This window comes from Belonocnema kinseyi, chromosome 7 (assembly GCF_010883055.1).
Source record: "Belonocnema kinseyi isolate 2016_QV_RU_SX_M_011 chromosome 7, B_treatae_v1, whole genome shotgun sequence".
In the NCBI taxonomy this organism is placed as follows: domain Eukaryota; kingdom Metazoa; phylum Arthropoda; class Insecta; order Hymenoptera; family Cynipidae; genus Belonocnema; species Belonocnema kinseyi.
Window position 1 is genome coordinate 68,934,557 of NC_046663.1, and position 17,945 is coordinate 68,952,501.

At 25.2% G+C, this 17,945-nt stretch overlaps 2 protein-coding genes across 2 annotated transcripts in view; one reads left to right on the top strand and one right to left on the bottom strand.

The window, feature by feature from the left end:
- The window catches only part of LOC117175925 (ADP,ATP carrier protein 1-like), an 11,402-nt gene extending 4,052 nt beyond the window's left edge, over positions 1-7,350 (top strand). Inside the window, exons 2-4 of the mRNA XM_033365774.1 lie at positions 590-848; positions 2,582-2,813; positions 6,957-7,350. Coding sequence (XP_033221665.1) covers positions 590-848; positions 2,582-2,813; positions 6,957-7,217 — 752 coding nt within the window. The 3' untranslated portion in view covers positions 7,218-7,350. The remainder of the gene's footprint in view (positions 1-589; positions 849-2,581; positions 2,814-6,956) is intronic.
- Positions 7,351-7,465: 115 nt separating this feature from the next.
- On the bottom strand, positions 7,466-16,564 carry LOC117175926 (uncharacterized protein CG1161). The gene is made up of 5 exons (XM_033365775.1): positions 16,358-16,564; positions 16,136-16,257; positions 15,921-16,035; positions 13,040-13,180; positions 7,466-7,694 (listed from the first exon to the last, which is right to left on the bottom strand). Exons 1-5 carry the CDS (start codon positions 16,415-16,417, stop codon positions 7,548-7,550), a joined length of 585 nt encoding a protein of 194 aa, XP_033221666.1. The 5' UTR covers positions 16,418-16,564; the 3' UTR covers positions 7,466-7,547.
- Positions 16,565-17,945: the final 1,381 nt, after the last annotated feature.

Here is a 17,945-nt window from a genome sequence, read left to right on the forward strand (position 1 = left end):
GGGGGGGGGTACGACGTTCAAAATTTTAGAAAAAAAGTTTAGGTACGTTATTCATGCACGGCCCCAAACGGGAATTGAAGATATATGTAACGATTTTAGTGAAACAATAGTTTCAATTTCATACTATCTAATTAATTTTTGTGATTTTTAAGTTACTTGCAGTTTTCAAATTTTGTTGGCAACATTTTTCCAAAACTTTCTTTTTTGCTAAATTGAAAACTATTTTAATTTATATAATTGTTTCAATTTGAAACGATATAAAACCTAAACAGTCTTTAGTTTGATTTAGTTATATTTAAAATAGACGGTTTAAAAATTTTGCATCTGAATAAAAGATTTTTCGAAATCAAACTTTTTGAATTTATAGCACTGCAATTTTTTAATTTTTTTTAGCAATTGATTATTATTTTTATGTTTAAACTACGTGTTGCAAAATTAATTATTTGAAATTTACGTTTTTTATATAAACATGAAACTAAAAGAAACTATGTTTAGTAGAAGCTATGCTATAGCTTCTTTTTTATCAACTACCACAAAACTGTTGTAGGATGAAAATAATTAAAAATTGGTATATTCCAAATTATTATAGGAATTCTTGACATATTGATACGAGTGCCTAAAGAAACAGGCTTCTTCAGTTTATGGAGAGGAAATCTGGCAAACGTGATTCGATATTTTCCCACTCAGGCATTGAACTTTGCCTTCAAGGACAATTTCAAAAAACTTTTCTTGGAGGGTGTACCAAAAGATGATTTCTGGAAACAGTTCGCTGGGAATTTAGGGGCTGGAGGTGCTGCAGGGGCATCTTCTTTGGTTTTCGTATATCCTCTCGATTATGCACGAACTAGGTATATAAATCTTTATTTGAACAATTTTTAGAAATATATTTAAAGCGATATAATACTTAGCCGAATTTTGCCTTATCGAAAACTGTTTCGCAAAAACTGAAGGGCGTCACGGCAGAACCATGCAAGTCCTGTGAAAAATAATTTCAGTAGAGAACAAAATAAAATGAGAAAGTATAATCGCTATTTGATATAGCTCTATGGATTTAAATTTAAAAATTTTGAAAAAATTTAATGAAAAATACAGAAAGCTTAAAAGTGGTAAATTAAATTTTTTCCTAGCTTTAAAAAAAATTATTTTATCATAAAAGCATTGAAAAAATAATAAAACAAAAACTAATAGATGACTGAAATAAAAAATTATTTTTAAATGTTTTAAACAATTTGTTTCCAAATGCGAGATACGGACAAACGAATAGCGCCTTTCAAGTAATCTAAAAAAATTACATAAACTTTTACCATTTTTAATAGACTTTATTTAACTATTTTGTTGAAAATTATGTTTTCTTTTGTTTGAAATTATTTTTTTATTGAAAATTTAACTATTTTATTTTTGGTTAAAAACTGATTCAACTACTTGATTGGAATTTAACCTCCTTTGTTGAAAATTAATTTTTGTTGTGGAAAATTCAGAATTCATATTTTTTAGAATGAAAATTTAATTACTTCGTTCAAAGTTGAACTCTTCTGTTATTTCTTTTACAGATTAATTATTTAAATTGAGAATTCATCTCTTCGGTTGAAAAATGAGCTACTTTGTTGAAAATTCGTTCTTTCTTTGGCTGAAAATGACTTTTTTTTCACTGAAAATTTAACTGTCCCAATTGAAACTTGAAATATTTGGTTGAAAACGTTTTTATCTTGTTAAAGATTAATTTTTTAACTAAAACTTTAACTATTCTACTTGAGTGTTCCATTATTTTAGTTAAAAAATCATCGCTTTGATTGAACATTAATTTTTTAACTAAAAATTTGACTATTCAATTCGTCTTTGTTGAAAATTAATCTGTTTTATTTAAAATTCATCTATTCCAGTAAAAAATTCATAATGTCGGTTGAAAAATAATTTTTTCAAGTCAAAATTTAATTATATTTTATTGAAATTTTTTTTGTAGAACATTATTCTTTTTGTTTAAAAGATAATCCTGTTTCAAAATTCATCTTCTTGGTAGAAAATGTTTTCTTTAGGTGGAATTTTTTTTTTTAATTAAAATTTAACTATGTCATTTTTTGTTCAGAATTCATTTATTTTGTTTTTAAATCGTATTTTTTGGCAGAAAATCAATTCTTTGGTTAAAAATTAAACTATTTGGTTAAAAAAATTCATCTATTTGTTGAAAATGCAATGTTTTCACTTGAAAACTTAGGAAGGTGAAGCAGTTTAAATTGAATTTAATATAGTACCAACATTAATTTTATGTAAGTATGAAAAAAATTTGATGTATAAGAAGATAAAATGAATTTTTGTTTGAATAATTATTGTTTATAATTTATCAAAGCTTTCTGATTTATACATATTAATTGAATCCTTAAAAACAAAAAAAACCTGATTTACAATAAAGAAGCAAAATTTTATCAATATTCCGAGTCCTGAGTATTTTTATTGAATTTCTTAATTTTTCAACTCAATATCTCAATTCGTGTAAACGTAACTAGCGAAAAAAACTACCAGTAAAATAGGAATGAGGTTGATACTACACGGCCTAAAAAGTTTAAAAAAATATAAAATTTCTTAGGTTAGCAGCAGATATTGGACAAGCAAAAGGTAGAGAATATAATGGAATGATGGATTGTCTAGTGAAAACTTTTAAATCCGATGGACCAGTTGGTTTGTATCGAGGATTTGTCGTGAGTGTTCAAGGGATAATATTATACAGAGCATCTTATTTTGGATTTTACGACACGTCAAGATCACTTTTACCAAATCCTAAAGAGACACCACTTATCATTAATTTTTGTATCGCTGAGGTATTAAAAATTATATAAAATTCTAGATATAATACAGGGTGGCCTCAAAAATCACATGAAAAAATAGAAAATTTCCAATTGAAAAATATTTGAAAAATTTACATTCTAAAATATAAGGCATGGTAATTAAATTATGTATTTTGACATCCTTTTTGGTTGCAAATTCAACTGTTCTGTTGAAAATTCGTCTGTTTCGGTTAAAAATTCCGCTCTTTTTGTGGAAAATTAACCTTTCGTTTAAAATTCATATTTTGTTGCTGATAAGTCAACTGAAATCTGTTTTCGATGAAAACTATTTTTTCTGAAAAGTTGTCTTTTTGATCTAAAAGTACATCTTTTTCAATATAAATATGACATTATTTTGGGAAAAAGTTCAACAGTTTGTTGTAAATTAAACTATTTCCTACAAAATTTACTTTTTCTTTAAAATTCCTATTTTTGTATTAAAAATCAATTGAAATCTTTTTGGATGAAAATTCAACTCTTTCATTTTGAAAGTTTGTCTTTTTGATTTAAAAATTCAACTGTTTTAGTAGAATTTTCATTTTTCTTGGACAAAAATGTAACTGCACGGTTGAAAATTCAACCTAATTTCTTAGATTTTATGTTTTTGACTTTAAAATTCACCTTCTTCAGCATAAATTAGATCTTTATTGGATAAAAATGCTACTATTTGGTGAAAAATTCAACAATTTTCTTGAAAAATAGTATTTTTTTGTTGAAAATTCTGCTGTTTCGTTGAAAATTTAACTGTTCCGTAGAAAATGTACTTTTTGCTTACATTTATTATTTTGATGTTAAAAAGAGAACTGAAATTTTTCTGGATGTAAGTTCAACTTTAAAAAAATGTTGGTTTTAAATAAAAAGTTCGTCTGTTTTAAGAGAAAACCTATCTTTCTTTGATAAAAATGCAACTGTTAGGTTGAGAGTTCAGCTATTTTGTTCAAAATTCATCCTTTTTGTTAGAAAAAAATTTGTCTTTTTGGATTGAAAATTCTAGTTTTTCGTAGAAACTTATTTTTTGTTAAAAAATTAATATTTTCTCTTAAAAATTAAACTGGAATCTTTTTTGGGTGAAAATTCAACTATTTTATTTTTTTTTAAATTCATCTGTTTGAAGAGAAATTACATTTTTTCGAATAAAAATGCAACTATTTGGTAGAGAATTGAATAATTTTGTTAAAAAGTCCACTTTTTGGTTAAAACTTCATCTTTTCTGATTGGAAATTCAATGTTTTTATTGAAACTTATTTCTTGTTTAAAAATTCATATTTTGATCGTGAAAAGTTAACTAAAATCTTTTTTGCCCGAAAATTCAGCTTTTTTTTACTTTATCTTTTTGACTTAAAAATTCATCAGTTCTAGTAGAAATATATTGTTTTTTTTTTTTTTAAATAAAAATGAAACTTTTGGGTTAAAACAGGGTGGCCGTTTTAATCGACGAAATAAATTCCCGGTCATTTTCCGATTAGAAAACATTTTTCACGGTCAATGAAATTTAAAAAATGGAACACCAAAGCTAAAAGAATCCACTTGAGGTAATAAAAACTGAGATGCAAATGAAAACATTCGAAGTGGAACTGTTAAATCTTGAATTTTTTAAATTGACATTTAAAAGTTTTTTAATAAAAAATTTTTTATTCAAATGCTCCATAATTTAGGCGTATAAAATTGAAGGTACTAACATTTTTCAATACAAAAAAATATAAATTCACGTTATCATTTGCAATGCTCTAATTTAAACAATTAATCAATGAACTTTAAAAATTTTTAAATTATATAATTTTAACGAATTTTAAGCTAGAAACATCAAATATTGAAGAATTGAAAAAATTTTAACTGAACACTTCTTAAATTAGAAATGAATTACTTTCTTTTTAACTAGTTTAAACATCCTTGGACAGTTTCAAAATTTTATTTTAAAATTTTGAGAAATCCAGAAATTGTTTTAAATTGTTTTTAAATTTAAAATTATTTTATAAACTTTTTCAGAACTTCTAAATATCTGTCAAAACTAATTGAATTTTTTCTAAAATTTTCAGAAAGTCCTGCAAGTTTTAGAAAATTTCTTTACAATTTGGATGTGTAAATAACAATTAAACATTTATTATTTGTAGACGAAATTTAAGTAATTTAAAGAGATATGTAAAAGTTTTGAAAAGATTCAAACTTAACGCAAACAAAAATGTAAACAAAATGTAGATTTTCGCATATTAAAAAAAAATGTTCTTTTCCAGAATTGTGAAAGGCTTCAAAAGAATAACTTTATTATTGAAAAAATTATTTTAAGAGAATATATAAAAAGTTTTTCAAAGATTTAAACAAAATTTTCAAACAAGATTCTAGAAGATTTTAAAAAAACATTCTAAAATTTGCATGATATTTTTTTATCTTTTTAAAGCTCTTAAATATCTCTTAAAATTACTCAAATTTGGTCTACCAATGTTCAATTGTAAATTATACATTCAAATTAAAAAATTTCACTCACAAATTAAGCAATTTTAAAATACAACCATTAAAATTGTAACGTTCAAAGTTTAAAGGCTCTTCGAAATTCTAACGATTCCAGGTTTTCTACGTCAAACAATTCAGTTAAAGATTCTTTACTTTAAGATATTGGGTTTCAATTTACTTGTCTTAAATAAAAATTTAAATATTGCTAAATATTGAATAATTAATCTTTTTTTAATTAAAAATTTCAAATTGAATGGGTGAAAAATTTAATATTTTAGACTGAAACAATATTTTTACTTTAATCAAATCCCTTAATTAAGAATATATTATTACGAAGTTATTTCAGTCACACGTTCATACTTATTTAATGACTAAGACTTTCAAATTGAAACCGTTTAAGTTTTAACGTTAAAATCTGAAAATTCTTAAATTTCTAAGCTGCTTTTATTTTTTATTTGTTCAAGTCTTTAAGAAAGCATTTAAAAATTCTTTAAATTAAAAATGCAAGCTTGGAAATAAAAATTTTAAATGGAAAATTTTTAAGTAAAAAAATTTTGAATTACGCATTGTATGCTAAATAAGAGCATAATTGAAAAACATAACAATTCCACTGATTATTCAAAAACTGTTTAAATCGAACGTGGACAGATTTTTCTTCTACAAATTTGCAAAATTCCCGACCAACAAAAAAATTCAATGTCATTTCCCGGTTTTTTCCTGTCTAAAAAATTCCCAGTTTCCCGGTCCAGCGGCCTCCCTGTCAAAATTCTTCTTCTATGCTTGAGTTCATTCACTTTGTTAAAAAATCATTTTTTTCTTGAAAATTTATATTTTTAGTTGAAAATTCGTCTCTTTGCTTGAAAGTTTAACTATTCTGTTAAAAAATAATCTTTTTAAATAGATAATTCAACTACTTAAGAATAGTTAAACTATATTGTTAAAAATTTATTTAACTGTTTAGTCGAAACGCCTTTTTTGGTTAAAAATTTTTCTTTTTAGTAAAAAAAAAAGTTTTCTTGGTTTGAAATTTCATATCATTTTCGTGAGAAATTCATTTTTTGATGGAAGGTCATATTTTGATAAACTTTTATTTATTTCTAGAGTGAAAAATCTTTATTTGTTGAAAATTCGTCTTTTTGGTTTTAAAATTATTTTTTTATATAAATTTAACATTTTTGATTTAAATACAAACAATTACACTTTTATGTTGGGAATTTATCTTTTTAGGTTTAAAATTTAACTACTTTGTTCAAAATGTAATTATTTTGTTAAAAAATTTAAGTATTTTGTTAGAAAGTCATCTTTTATAGTAGAAAATACTTTTTTGTTTTGTTTAAAAAAATGAATAAATTTCAAAATTTTTAAATTGTATCTGAAATACTGTTTTATTTCGTTTATAAGAGATTATATGTAAAAAATATTACAAGATTCAAATTCTGGTATTTGAATTCTGCGAGCAATAAGTAGCAAAACATTTCTAGAAACTAAAAATGACTACAATCCTTTACGTAATTTAAGTACGGCCTCAAAGTTATAGAACTAAATAAATTTTATTTTTGTGCCTTCAAACATGAAAAATATTCGGTAATATTTAGAGTTTTTGAAGTTTTCTACTTTAAAACTTGATCAAGTTTTGTCTGAATTGAATGATAAATATGAACATGTAAATTATTAATTTGCATAATCCAGACAGTGACGACAGTCGCGGGGATTATTTCTTATCCATTCGACACAGTCAGGAGAAGAATGATGATGCAATCAGACAGAGCTAAGGGACAGATGATGTACAAAAATACCCTGGATTGTTGGACGAAAACTTTAAAACAAGAAGGTCCTTCAGCATTTTTCAAAGGCGCTTTTTCCAACATTTTACGAGGAACTGGAGGTGCTTTGGTGTTAATTTTTTACGATGTGGCAAAGGAATTAATTGAAAAGGGTATATCCGAATAATGTTAATTATTCTAATTTAGTAGCAGAGATGAAGTTTTACTCGCATTGCTTTTCGTTCTTTGAATGTGACTTAAATAACAATAATTGACTTGAATTTAATCAGCATAAGTATTTTCGAAAAAAAAATAATAAAGAGAGATATGTTATAGACATCTAAATTTATTTTCAAATAAGATTAGATTAAAAAATATATATTTATATTTATACATTTACGCACTAAATTAACGAGCTTGATACTTGGAGTAGACGTATGAATGAGAGACGTTGGAGAATCTTAAACGTTTTGGTAGCGATATTTATTTGCTTCTTCCCTAAGCATTCTCAGAGACATCAATTTAGCATTGTATGTCGATCGTAAATGTTACGTCGTTGCTCTCTAACTTGACGCTTCCACTTGTCTTGCTGATGTCCAACGCGATTTAGAACGTTGCCTCTGACGCCCATTGGATGAGACATTCCAGGTGCCACTGTCTCGTCCTGTTGACATTTTTTCCAATTTAATTATTATTTTCGGGGTTTTTTTTTATTTATTTAAAATAGGAAAAAATGGAACTTTTTCGGGGTAGCCACAATTTTTTTCATTTTCGTCTTCCCGCTTTCTCCTGGTAAATATTCGAAATCTATTGATTTTGAATCATATGATAAATAGGAAAGGAAAATGTTTATGTGTAATAAAGCAAAATATAAAGACGCGTTTTATTGGAAAATATGGAAAATATAAACATTTAAAAAATCCACGATTAAAATAATATTTAAGTATTGTGTTCTTAATATTTTTGAAACAATAGTCACTAATTTCAAATTCAGGATGGCCTCTTCCGATTTAGAAAAAAAAATTAACTCTCTTTGCGAAAAAAGTATTTCGCATATCAAATGCGGAAATCGATAAGCAACAACAAACCCTTTGGCAAGAAATCAACTGATTTTGAATCATATAAGTAGGATAAGGAAGTTTTTGTGCCTGATAAAAAAATGCAAAGATGCATTTTATTGTAGAATGGCAGTAATTTAATATTATGTTTACAATTTTTTAACAGTATTTAATAATTTCGAATGGAAGGCTTCTGAAATTAAAAAGATTATTGAACTATTTTGCATAATTTAATCAGAAAAAGGAATTAAATTGTATAATTATATAATGATTTGAAACCAAATCAATCCTTTCTTCCACCGACAATATTTATGAATTTTAAATCATAGATTTTTTCTTTGTCTTCGGGTCCGCATAAATTAAAATAAGATTGAGCCAAAAAAAAATATTTTCGAACTCAGAATTTATTTGCTTAAAAAATCCTTTCTCAATTTCGTCCTTCCTAATCTAAGATAAAGTTCTCCTTTTTATTAATGTAGTCCTTAACCAGTTAAAGTCCCTTTAACTTTTGAGACTTCAAAATAACATTTTCATCGTTTTTTAAAAATTAACTTAGAAAAAACTTTTGACTGGAAAATTTTCAAAGTGACATCGCTATTCTTTTGTTTTTTTACTCTTCGAATTTAATCTGATGTTAAATTAACTTCTGAAACTCAGATTAAAACCTGTTGAAAAAGGTACGCATTGGTACCGAAGCGTCAAGGAGTGAGAAAGCAATTTTAAATCAAATAAATTCTCAATTCAAAAAAAAAATTGTTTGGCTCGATTTTACTTTAATTTATGTCGACCGTAAGTCATAAACAAAATCTATGATTTAAAATTCATAAATTGTAGATTTTCTGAATAGAAGCACTGCAAAGTAAACAATTTTATTTTGAAATGAAGAATCATGCAATTGAATAATTTCAGATTAAATATTTAGAAAATAGGACAATATCAAAACCTTACGAAATTGAATATTTAAAGATTAGTTTATTTAAAATTCATAGGAATTGAAATTGCATCATTTATATTTAAAAGCGTTCAAAATTAAATAATTAAAAATTGAAAACTTCAAATTTAACAATTCTAAATTCAAAAAGATTAATATTTGACAATTTCATATTGGAAACTAAATTGCCTTTTAAAGTAAAATCTTCTGAAATTCTAGAATTTTACATTTTTATTACAGAACGAAATTATAATTTGACATTAAATCTAATTAGATAAATTTTTATAAAATCAAAGAATGAATTGAATTATACTAAACAAACTTTCAAACTAAATAGTCATTTTAAATGGGAAACGTTAAAAATGAAAAAAAAATCAACTCCAGAACCTTAAAAATTAAAAAATGCGAACTTAATTTAAAACTGACGAACTTTATAGTCAACAAAAATTGTGATATAAAAACTTTTTTTAATGAAACCCTCAAAAATTAAAATTATTTGAACTAAATTTAAATCACCAAAAAACTACCAATTTTTTCTAATTAACCTTTCCAAAATTCAACAAATTAAATTTTAGTTTCAAAATTAAAGCCGATGAAAGGCAAAAATTGTGAATTGAACTATTATTCACTCGTGAAAATTTCCAATAGAATATCTTTTAATTTGAAATGATTTATTAGCATAAATCTTCAACTAAAAATCGGAGAATTTTCAGATATTACATTGAAAATTAAAAGATATAATAATAAGACAAGATTGCAGTGATATGATTCCAATGTTTAAAATTATACAATTTTAAGCTTTGCAGTTGAAAATTGCTTTATATTTACGTCTAAAATTATCAAATTCAAAACTGACGATCAAGGCTTTTAATATGAAATATTAGCGAAATGGTTTTGTAATTTTAAATAATTACTTGAATTAGAAACTACCATATTGTGAAATATTAAATTTTAAACTTTAAGAATTAATATAAAAATTAATTTAAGAAAAGACTTCAGTTTCAAAGCATCAGATTCATTTGTTTTAGAATCAAGCAATCAAAGCCATAATGTTATTGCGAGAAACATTATGAACCTTTAAATTTTAATTAATCTAAACATTTTGAAAATGATATGCTTTCTAATTGAGTACTTAAAAAAAATACAAAACGCATGAATTACGAAATACGGAAAATCTCCCGTTGTAATATTTCTCTCCCGGCTTTATCCAATTTCAATTTCACTCCTGAAAGAACGTTTCGCACATGTTTTTAAAAATTCGGTTGAAGTTTCTTCACGTTCGTTAAAAGTTTTTCTTGCATTTGTTTTTGTTTTACTTTTGATTAAAAACTGATCTTTTTATATTTAAAAAATTACATGATTTGCTTAAAATTCATTTTTTTGGTTGAATTCAACAGCTTTTGATTTTAAAAACTTAAAATAAATTTATTTTAAATTAATAAATTTAATTTTTAATAAATTTAATTTTTAATAAATTTATTAACTGAAAATCTAACTTATTTCTGTTTAAAAATTCGTCTCTTTTAATTAAAAATGAACCTTTTGGATGCAAATTCATGTATTCTATTCAAAATTCTTCTTTTTTGGTTGAAAATTCATATTTTTATTTGAAAAAACACTTCTAGATTGAAAATTTAACTCGTTGTTTTTTAATTCGTTTTTATTTTCTTTAAAATTGATCTTTTTAGTTGAAAATTCAACTATGTGTTTGAAAATGGACTATTTTTTTCATAAAATTACTCTTCTTGTTTAAAATTTCGTTTAATTTTATTGAAAATTTATTTCTTTGGTTAAAAATGTAACTACTTTGATAACAATATTTTGTTTTTGTTGATAAAGATTGATTTTTGAGTTGAAAACTCGACTTTATGGTTGAAAATTTATTATTTTTCTTTGAAAATGTAAGTATTTTGTTCAAACATCTTTTTTTAGGTTCAAAATTATTTTGGTAACTGAAAATGAAACTATTTCATTTTTGGTTACAATTTTTTTTAGTTGCAAATTCAATTCTTTCGATCAAAATTATATTGTTTTATTGAAAATGAGTTTTTTTTATTAATCTTTAACCTTAAAAATTGAGTATTTCATTTAAGATCGTTCTTTTTTGTATCAATTCATCCGTTTTTTTTAAATTTAATATTAAAATATATTTTGCTTGGAATATCAACTATTCAATTTTTTATTGAAAATTCATTTCTACGGCTGAAAATGCAACTATTTTATTAAAAAATTTGCTTTTTTTGTTGATGCAAACTGATTTTTTTAACGGAAAATCTAACTATTCCACTTTTGGTAGAAAATCTTCTCTTTTTTAGTTCAAAATTCACTTATTTTGTTGCAAACTTGATATATTCTTGGAAATTCAAATTTTTTATTTGAAAATTTCACTATTTCATTTTTGGTTGAAAATTAATTTTTTTAGTTGAAAATTAAACAATTTTGTTGAAAATTCGTTTTCTTTTAGTAAAAAATTTACCTTTTATAGTTAGAACTTCAAATATTTATTTTGGGTTCAAAATTTATCTTTATTATTTGAAAATTCTACTATTTGGTATTAAAAATAGCAAAGTTTATCAAAACACATACTTTAAATTTGTTGTGAGTAGGCAATAATGTTATGTTTGTAAAATTACGAACTACACAGGAAAAAGTGACCAGTAATCAAAACATAAATTTTTTTTTTAAAAAGTGTATTACGTACTCTTTTTGACTTTATTTTACAAACGAAATTTAAAGTTTTATTAATAATTTATTTTTGAGAAAAGCTATTTTGATTTATTAAATTCAAATTTCCGCAGAAAATAGGAATTGAAATTGTATTCTTTATGATCAAAAGCGTTCAAAATTAAAGAATTAAAAATTAAAAGCCCTAATTCAAATAATTTTCAATTCAAGGCGATTAGAATTTGACAATTTGAAATAAAAAACTAAATTAAATCTTTCAAAGTCAAAGCTTTTGACTGTCTAGAATTTAACTTTTATAATTGCTTAATTCAAACTATAATTTTATATTTAAATTATAGACATTTTAAAAACGATAAATATATTATTAATAAGTATCATATCATGTAAATGTGATTTCTGTAAAAAAAACACTGTCATTTTCATCGCTCAAAATTGCAGAATTTTAAATATTGTAGGTAATATTGCAAGCCTTTAAAGTTTAATTATTCTACTCACTACGAAATTCTTTAAAACCAAATGCAAATTTTTTTTAAAGTTCTGTGAATCTTTTAAAATTTCCTAAAATATTTCAAATCCTTATATAAAAGTCCCAGTAATCGTGAAAGTCCCAGTAACCGTAAAACTTGCTTATAATCTGAATGTATTGTTAAGAAAATACGTTAAAAATAACATTTAATGATAAAAACCACTTTTTGAGAATTTTATAATAGAAAATAGAAATTACATTCATTCAAATTAAATTTAAACAAATTTTAAATACACTCAATTCCCAAGAATTAAAAGAAATCAGGATAAATTATTTAGGTTCGGTTTGTTTGCAAATTTAATATTAAATATTTAATATATTGAACATTTAATGAACGACTAGCATATATCACAAGTATTTAATATATGTGGGGACAATCCGCTGCAGCTGTGTTTGCGTAAATGCCAACAAAATGAACAAAACTTTGGGTGCGAATTTGCACCAGTGTACCGTCATTGAAATCGTAGGAAGTATTATAAAATCTTATGTAACATTTTAAAACCTTATAGGTCCTGCAAAATCGTTCTATATCTTCCGAAATTCAAAAAGTCTTTATTCCGAAATATTTCAAATGTCTTGAATCTTTTAAAATTCCCTAAATTATTTCAAATTAAAAGCGCTTTAAAAATACGTTAGAAGTTTTAAAAATACCCTCAAATCTTAAAAGTATTATGGGGACGAAATCTTCAAAATAGGGCACTTTAGGGGATATAGGGACCGGTCCGTAAGGCCTGCTGATAGGATTGTTTCATTTGAAAGATTTAAAACAAGGGGACGAAATAATTTATGCCAGATTAAAGTATACATACAGGCACCTCTTCGTTGTTATGTTCAAGATAACCAGCTCCAGCTTTGTGTAATCTTTTGTTAAGTAGTGGATCCAAGCAAATTAAGAACAGCATATAAATGACCAGTAATGATATCACCCATATGACGATGATGACGACGATCTAAAAAAGAAATGAGCTCTTTAATATTCTTCTTATTTTACAATTTCATACATCATATTTAAGATAATAGAATAGAAAATTTAGGATAATTCACAATTGTTAAAAAATTAATATTTAATATGATTAACCTTTAACCAAATAAATTAATTTTTACAAAAATAGTTTCATTTTTAACGAAGTAGTTCCATTTTTAGCCCAGAAAAATTATCTATGAAGGAAAAATGTAATAACTGATATTTTGACCAAACAATTTCTTAAATTTCAAATACAAAACAACTTAATTCAACCAAAAATTTGAATTTTCAACAAAATACTTGAATCTTCAACAAAATCAGATTAATTTTCAGCCAAACGGTTTAATTTTAACCAAAAAGAATTAAATTTCTAACAAGAACGTTAATTTTCTGCCCAAAAGGCGAATTTTCCACAAAATATGTACATGAATTTTCAACCGAATTGTTGAATTTTCAACTAATAAAGATCCATTATCAACCGAAAATGGAATAGTTAAATTTTCAGTTAAAAAAATTAAGTTTCAAATAAAAAGTAAGAATTTAAAAAAAATATTTTAATTTTCTATCGAAAGAGACGAATCTCTAATAAAAATATCAATTTTTAGTCAAATAGTTGAATTTTCAACGAGAAAGAAAAGTTTTCCGCAAAGAATTTTATTATTAAAAAAAAGGATGAATTTTCAACAAAATACATCAATTTCAAACCAAATCGTCGAATTTTCAACTGATAAACATCAATTTTCAACAAAATACATATATTTTCAACCAAATCGCCGAATTTTTAACTGATAAAACATCAATTTTCAACCAAAAATGGAATACTTAAATCTTCAGTTAAAAAAATTATCAATTGAAAAATAAGAATTAAAAAAAAAAAGTTAAATTTTTATCGATAGAGGCGAATCTATAATAAAAATATCAATCTTTAACCAAATAGTTGTATCTTCAACCAGAAAGAAAAATGTTCTTCAAAGAATTTTAATTTTAAACAAAAAAGATGAATTTTAAACAAAATACATACATCTTCAACTAAATCGTTAAATTATCAACCAAAAATGGAATAGTTAAATCTTCAGTTATTGAAATTAATTATCAATTAAAAAAAATAGTTTAATTTCGATCGAAATAAGCGAATCTCTAATCAAAAGATTGATTTTTAACCAAATAGTTGAATTTTCATCCAGAAAGAAAAGTTTTCCTCAAAGAATTTTAATTTTCAACAAAAAAGATGAATTTTCAACAAAATACATAAATTTTCAACTAAATCGTTCAATTTTCAACTGATAAACATCAATTTTAACCAAAAATGGAATGGTCAAATCTTCAGTAAAAGAAATTAATTATTAATTAAAAGATAAGAATTTTAGAAAAAATAGTTAAATTTCGATTGAAAAAGGCAAATCTCTAATAAAACAATTTTTAACCAAACAGTTGAATTTTCAACCGGAAAGAAAAATTTTCCTCAAAATTTTAATTTTAAACAAAAAAGATGAATTTTTAACAAAATACATAAATTTTTTACGAAATTTTCAATTAATAACGATCGATTTTCATTCAAAAATGGTATGGTATGATTAAAAATGGTATGGTTAAGATTTCAGTAAAAAAAATTAATTAAAAAAGACTAAAAAATCAAAGAAAATCTGAATTTTTCAGAAAATGTCCTACCTTTGAAACATTATTTAAAAAGAATATTATTATAAATAATAATAATTGTGTAAACAATTATGTTTGTTAAATGCTTTTAAGTATTATTTTACTCTAAATAAAAATTGGACAGTTTAAAATTTCCGAAAAATTTGCAACTTTCCAAAATTATTCATAGAGAATATTATTATAAATAATAAATTGTTTAAAGAATTATGTTTTTCAACTTAAATGAATTATTACAGAAGATTGGAGCAAGAGTGAAAAATTATACACAAAACTGCAACTTCCTAACATTATTCTGAGAAATTCTTTTATAAATAATAAAAAATTGTTCAAACCATTGGCTCTATTAAATTTAATTGACTATTGCCTCGATCTAACGAAAAAATTTTTAAGTTTTAAAATACGGAAAACCCCGTAACTTTCTGACTCTATTCTAAAAAAATTGCTCAAAACAAAATTGTTAAAAAAATTTGCGTAAACATATAATTATTAATAGAAAGTAATATTTTATGTATTAGAAAGAGTTAAAATGTTTAAAAAAAAACAGCAAAAAATCATCATTAGCACAAAAAACCTGCAAACCCCAATTTTTCACTTATGAGGGTTTTTGAGACCCTATAAAACAGCATTATGGGGGTGATACTTGAAAAGTAATTATTTATTTGTATTTAAATTTCAACTCGATTGACCTAATATTAAGAATTCTGAAAAATATTTACAGAAACGTATTTTCCTCATGGTAAAAACGTGCTAAGCTCCATGGGGTTTGTGGAACCTCGAAATAAATTATTTTTTTAAACAAACAAGTGCTTTTTTGTTTGTGTATTAGAGAAAATTTGGGGGCGATATGCATGAAAAATGGAAAAATATTTAACCAGCTAAATATGCAATCTTGAAATCAAGTGTTTGTACATTAAATTGAAATTTTAATCTAGAAAACTTGAAATACTCAAGTTACTTTTCGATTTCCGCAAAAATTCCTCTCGCAATGAACATTTATAAACATAGAAAGTACCCAATTTTTGAAAAACTTGAAAAAATGTAAATGAAATAGATGGAAAAAGATAACTTACCTTTATAATCGTAGTGTTTCTATTCTCGTATTTACAATCACACCTAGGGCAAAATATTTGTGCCTTATCTTTGACTTCTTTGCCAAGATGAGGCAAAACCGCTCCTTCGCAAGTACTAAAGAAAAAATAAGGAAAGATTTACATTCCTTTTATCGTTCGTTTAAAGTTCTTTGCACAACGAAAACGAAAAAATCTTGAATATTTACGATATTTACCATTGCAAAGGTGGAACATTTGAAATAAAATTTAGACGATCTTTTGAGGACTGTGTGGTGTTAATAACAGATGAGAGACTTGGACAGATGCATTTGCATCTTTTATCGTCATAAGACTGGGCCTAGAAATTAGAAAATTGCAAGGCAAAGATCAGATTTCGATAATAATACCGGATTATCCAACAATTAATAATCTGGAAAAGTTCCACCCGTCCCACCTACCTCGCATTGTGTAATAAATATCAGGGCCACTGGTGCCAAAAAAAGCAAATTCTTCCACATTTTTTCTAGAAACGTAAAACTTAGTAAAGTATTTTCACATGCCACGAATTGGCTACAATTTGCCTCTGTTATCACTTGTTAAATTGATTTAAAAACACGCGAATTAAATGTTCCATACTACGAGCGGCCATATTTAACACATGTTTTTGACAGCTGTCTCACAACAGAGGGCAGTAGAGTAGCAGACGAAAATACCAGTAGCGTAACTACTATAGACGCCGTAGGGGGCGCCCAAAAGTGAGATGAAATTAAAAAAAACTCGGCTCCCTCGTTGTCAACAATAATTTCCTCTTATCACTCCCACCCCAAGAAAAGTAACGTAGCCTATAATTCTCTCAATACATTGGAAAGAGGATGGTTTTTCACGAAAATAGGGTAATAATAGAGGAATATTTGTTTTCAAATAAAATTAATGTAAATATATCATGTATATTGAATTCAATATGATTATTTTATAATTTACACATTTGAATATACTATATATGTAATGTGTTCTCCTAGATGTTTCATTTTTAACACGTTTATATAAATTATAAATATATAAATAAATATAAATTTGAATATTTTCCGAGTCTATAAGTTGCCAAACAATTTAATAATGAAAAAATAGGTTAAATAAATGCATCATCGATATTTAATAGTAAGTAAATAGTAACGATAATTTATAATAATAAGGAATAATTATTTTCAATGACAGTAAATAATTTATTGAAATATTTATTCAATAATGAAAAAATAATCCATTAATTTCAATTTAATCCTGCGTTCTTTTACATTCTTACAATCTTTACTTTCTTCTACTTATAATTCTCTTTAATATGTTTCCATTAAATTTTACTACGTCGATTGAGAGGAATAGGATTCGCATTTTTTCTTTATCGTTGGGGGATTTTTAGTCGAAGGAAAAATCGCGTAATGATACACGGAGAGAAAGTTCAAGAGATTAATTCATTGAACTGCTCCTTGATTTTGTTACATCTTTAGCGCGAGAACTAAGATCTCGCAACCCTTGATTTTAAATCAAAGGCCGTTGCTTTAAAATCAAGGGTCCCGTGATCTTACCCAGTGGGCACAAAGTTTGGCGACGTCTTTACGACATCATTACGACATCTTTACGATAACTTTGCGATATCCTATGTCCATGTCGTTAAGGTGTCTTTACGAAATCATTACGACATCTTTACGAAAACTTTACGATATCCTATGTCCATGTCGTTAAGGTGTCTTTACGATATCGTAAATAAGTCGCATGATCTGACGATGTCTTTACGACATCGTAAAGACAGCGAAACGACATGGACATAGGATGTCGTAAAGTTGTCGTAAAGATGTTGTAACGATGTTGTACAGATGTTGTAACGATGTCGTAAAGACGTCGCCAAATTTTGTGCTCACTGGGTAGTTCTCGCGCCCAAGATATGATGAAATCAAGGAGCAGTTCCCTGAAATAATCTCTTGAAATTTCTCCTCGTGTAAGAATGCAAATTCTTAATTCTTCTTAATTCAACGCTTATTACCGGAAAGATTT

Coding starts and splice junctions, on each gene's coding strand:
- LOC117175926 (XM_033365775.1), bottom strand. CDS start 16,417: ATGTGGAAGAATTTGCTTTTTTTGGCACCAGTGGCCCTGATATTTATT. Junction 16,258..16,357: donor TATTTATTACACAATGCGAG/GTAGGTGGGACG, acceptor TCTAATTTCTAG/GCCCAGTCTTATGACGATAA. Junction 13,181..15,920: donor GAAACACTACGATTATAAAG/GTAAGTTATCTT, acceptor TTTCTTTTTTAG/ATCGTCGTCATCATCGTCAT.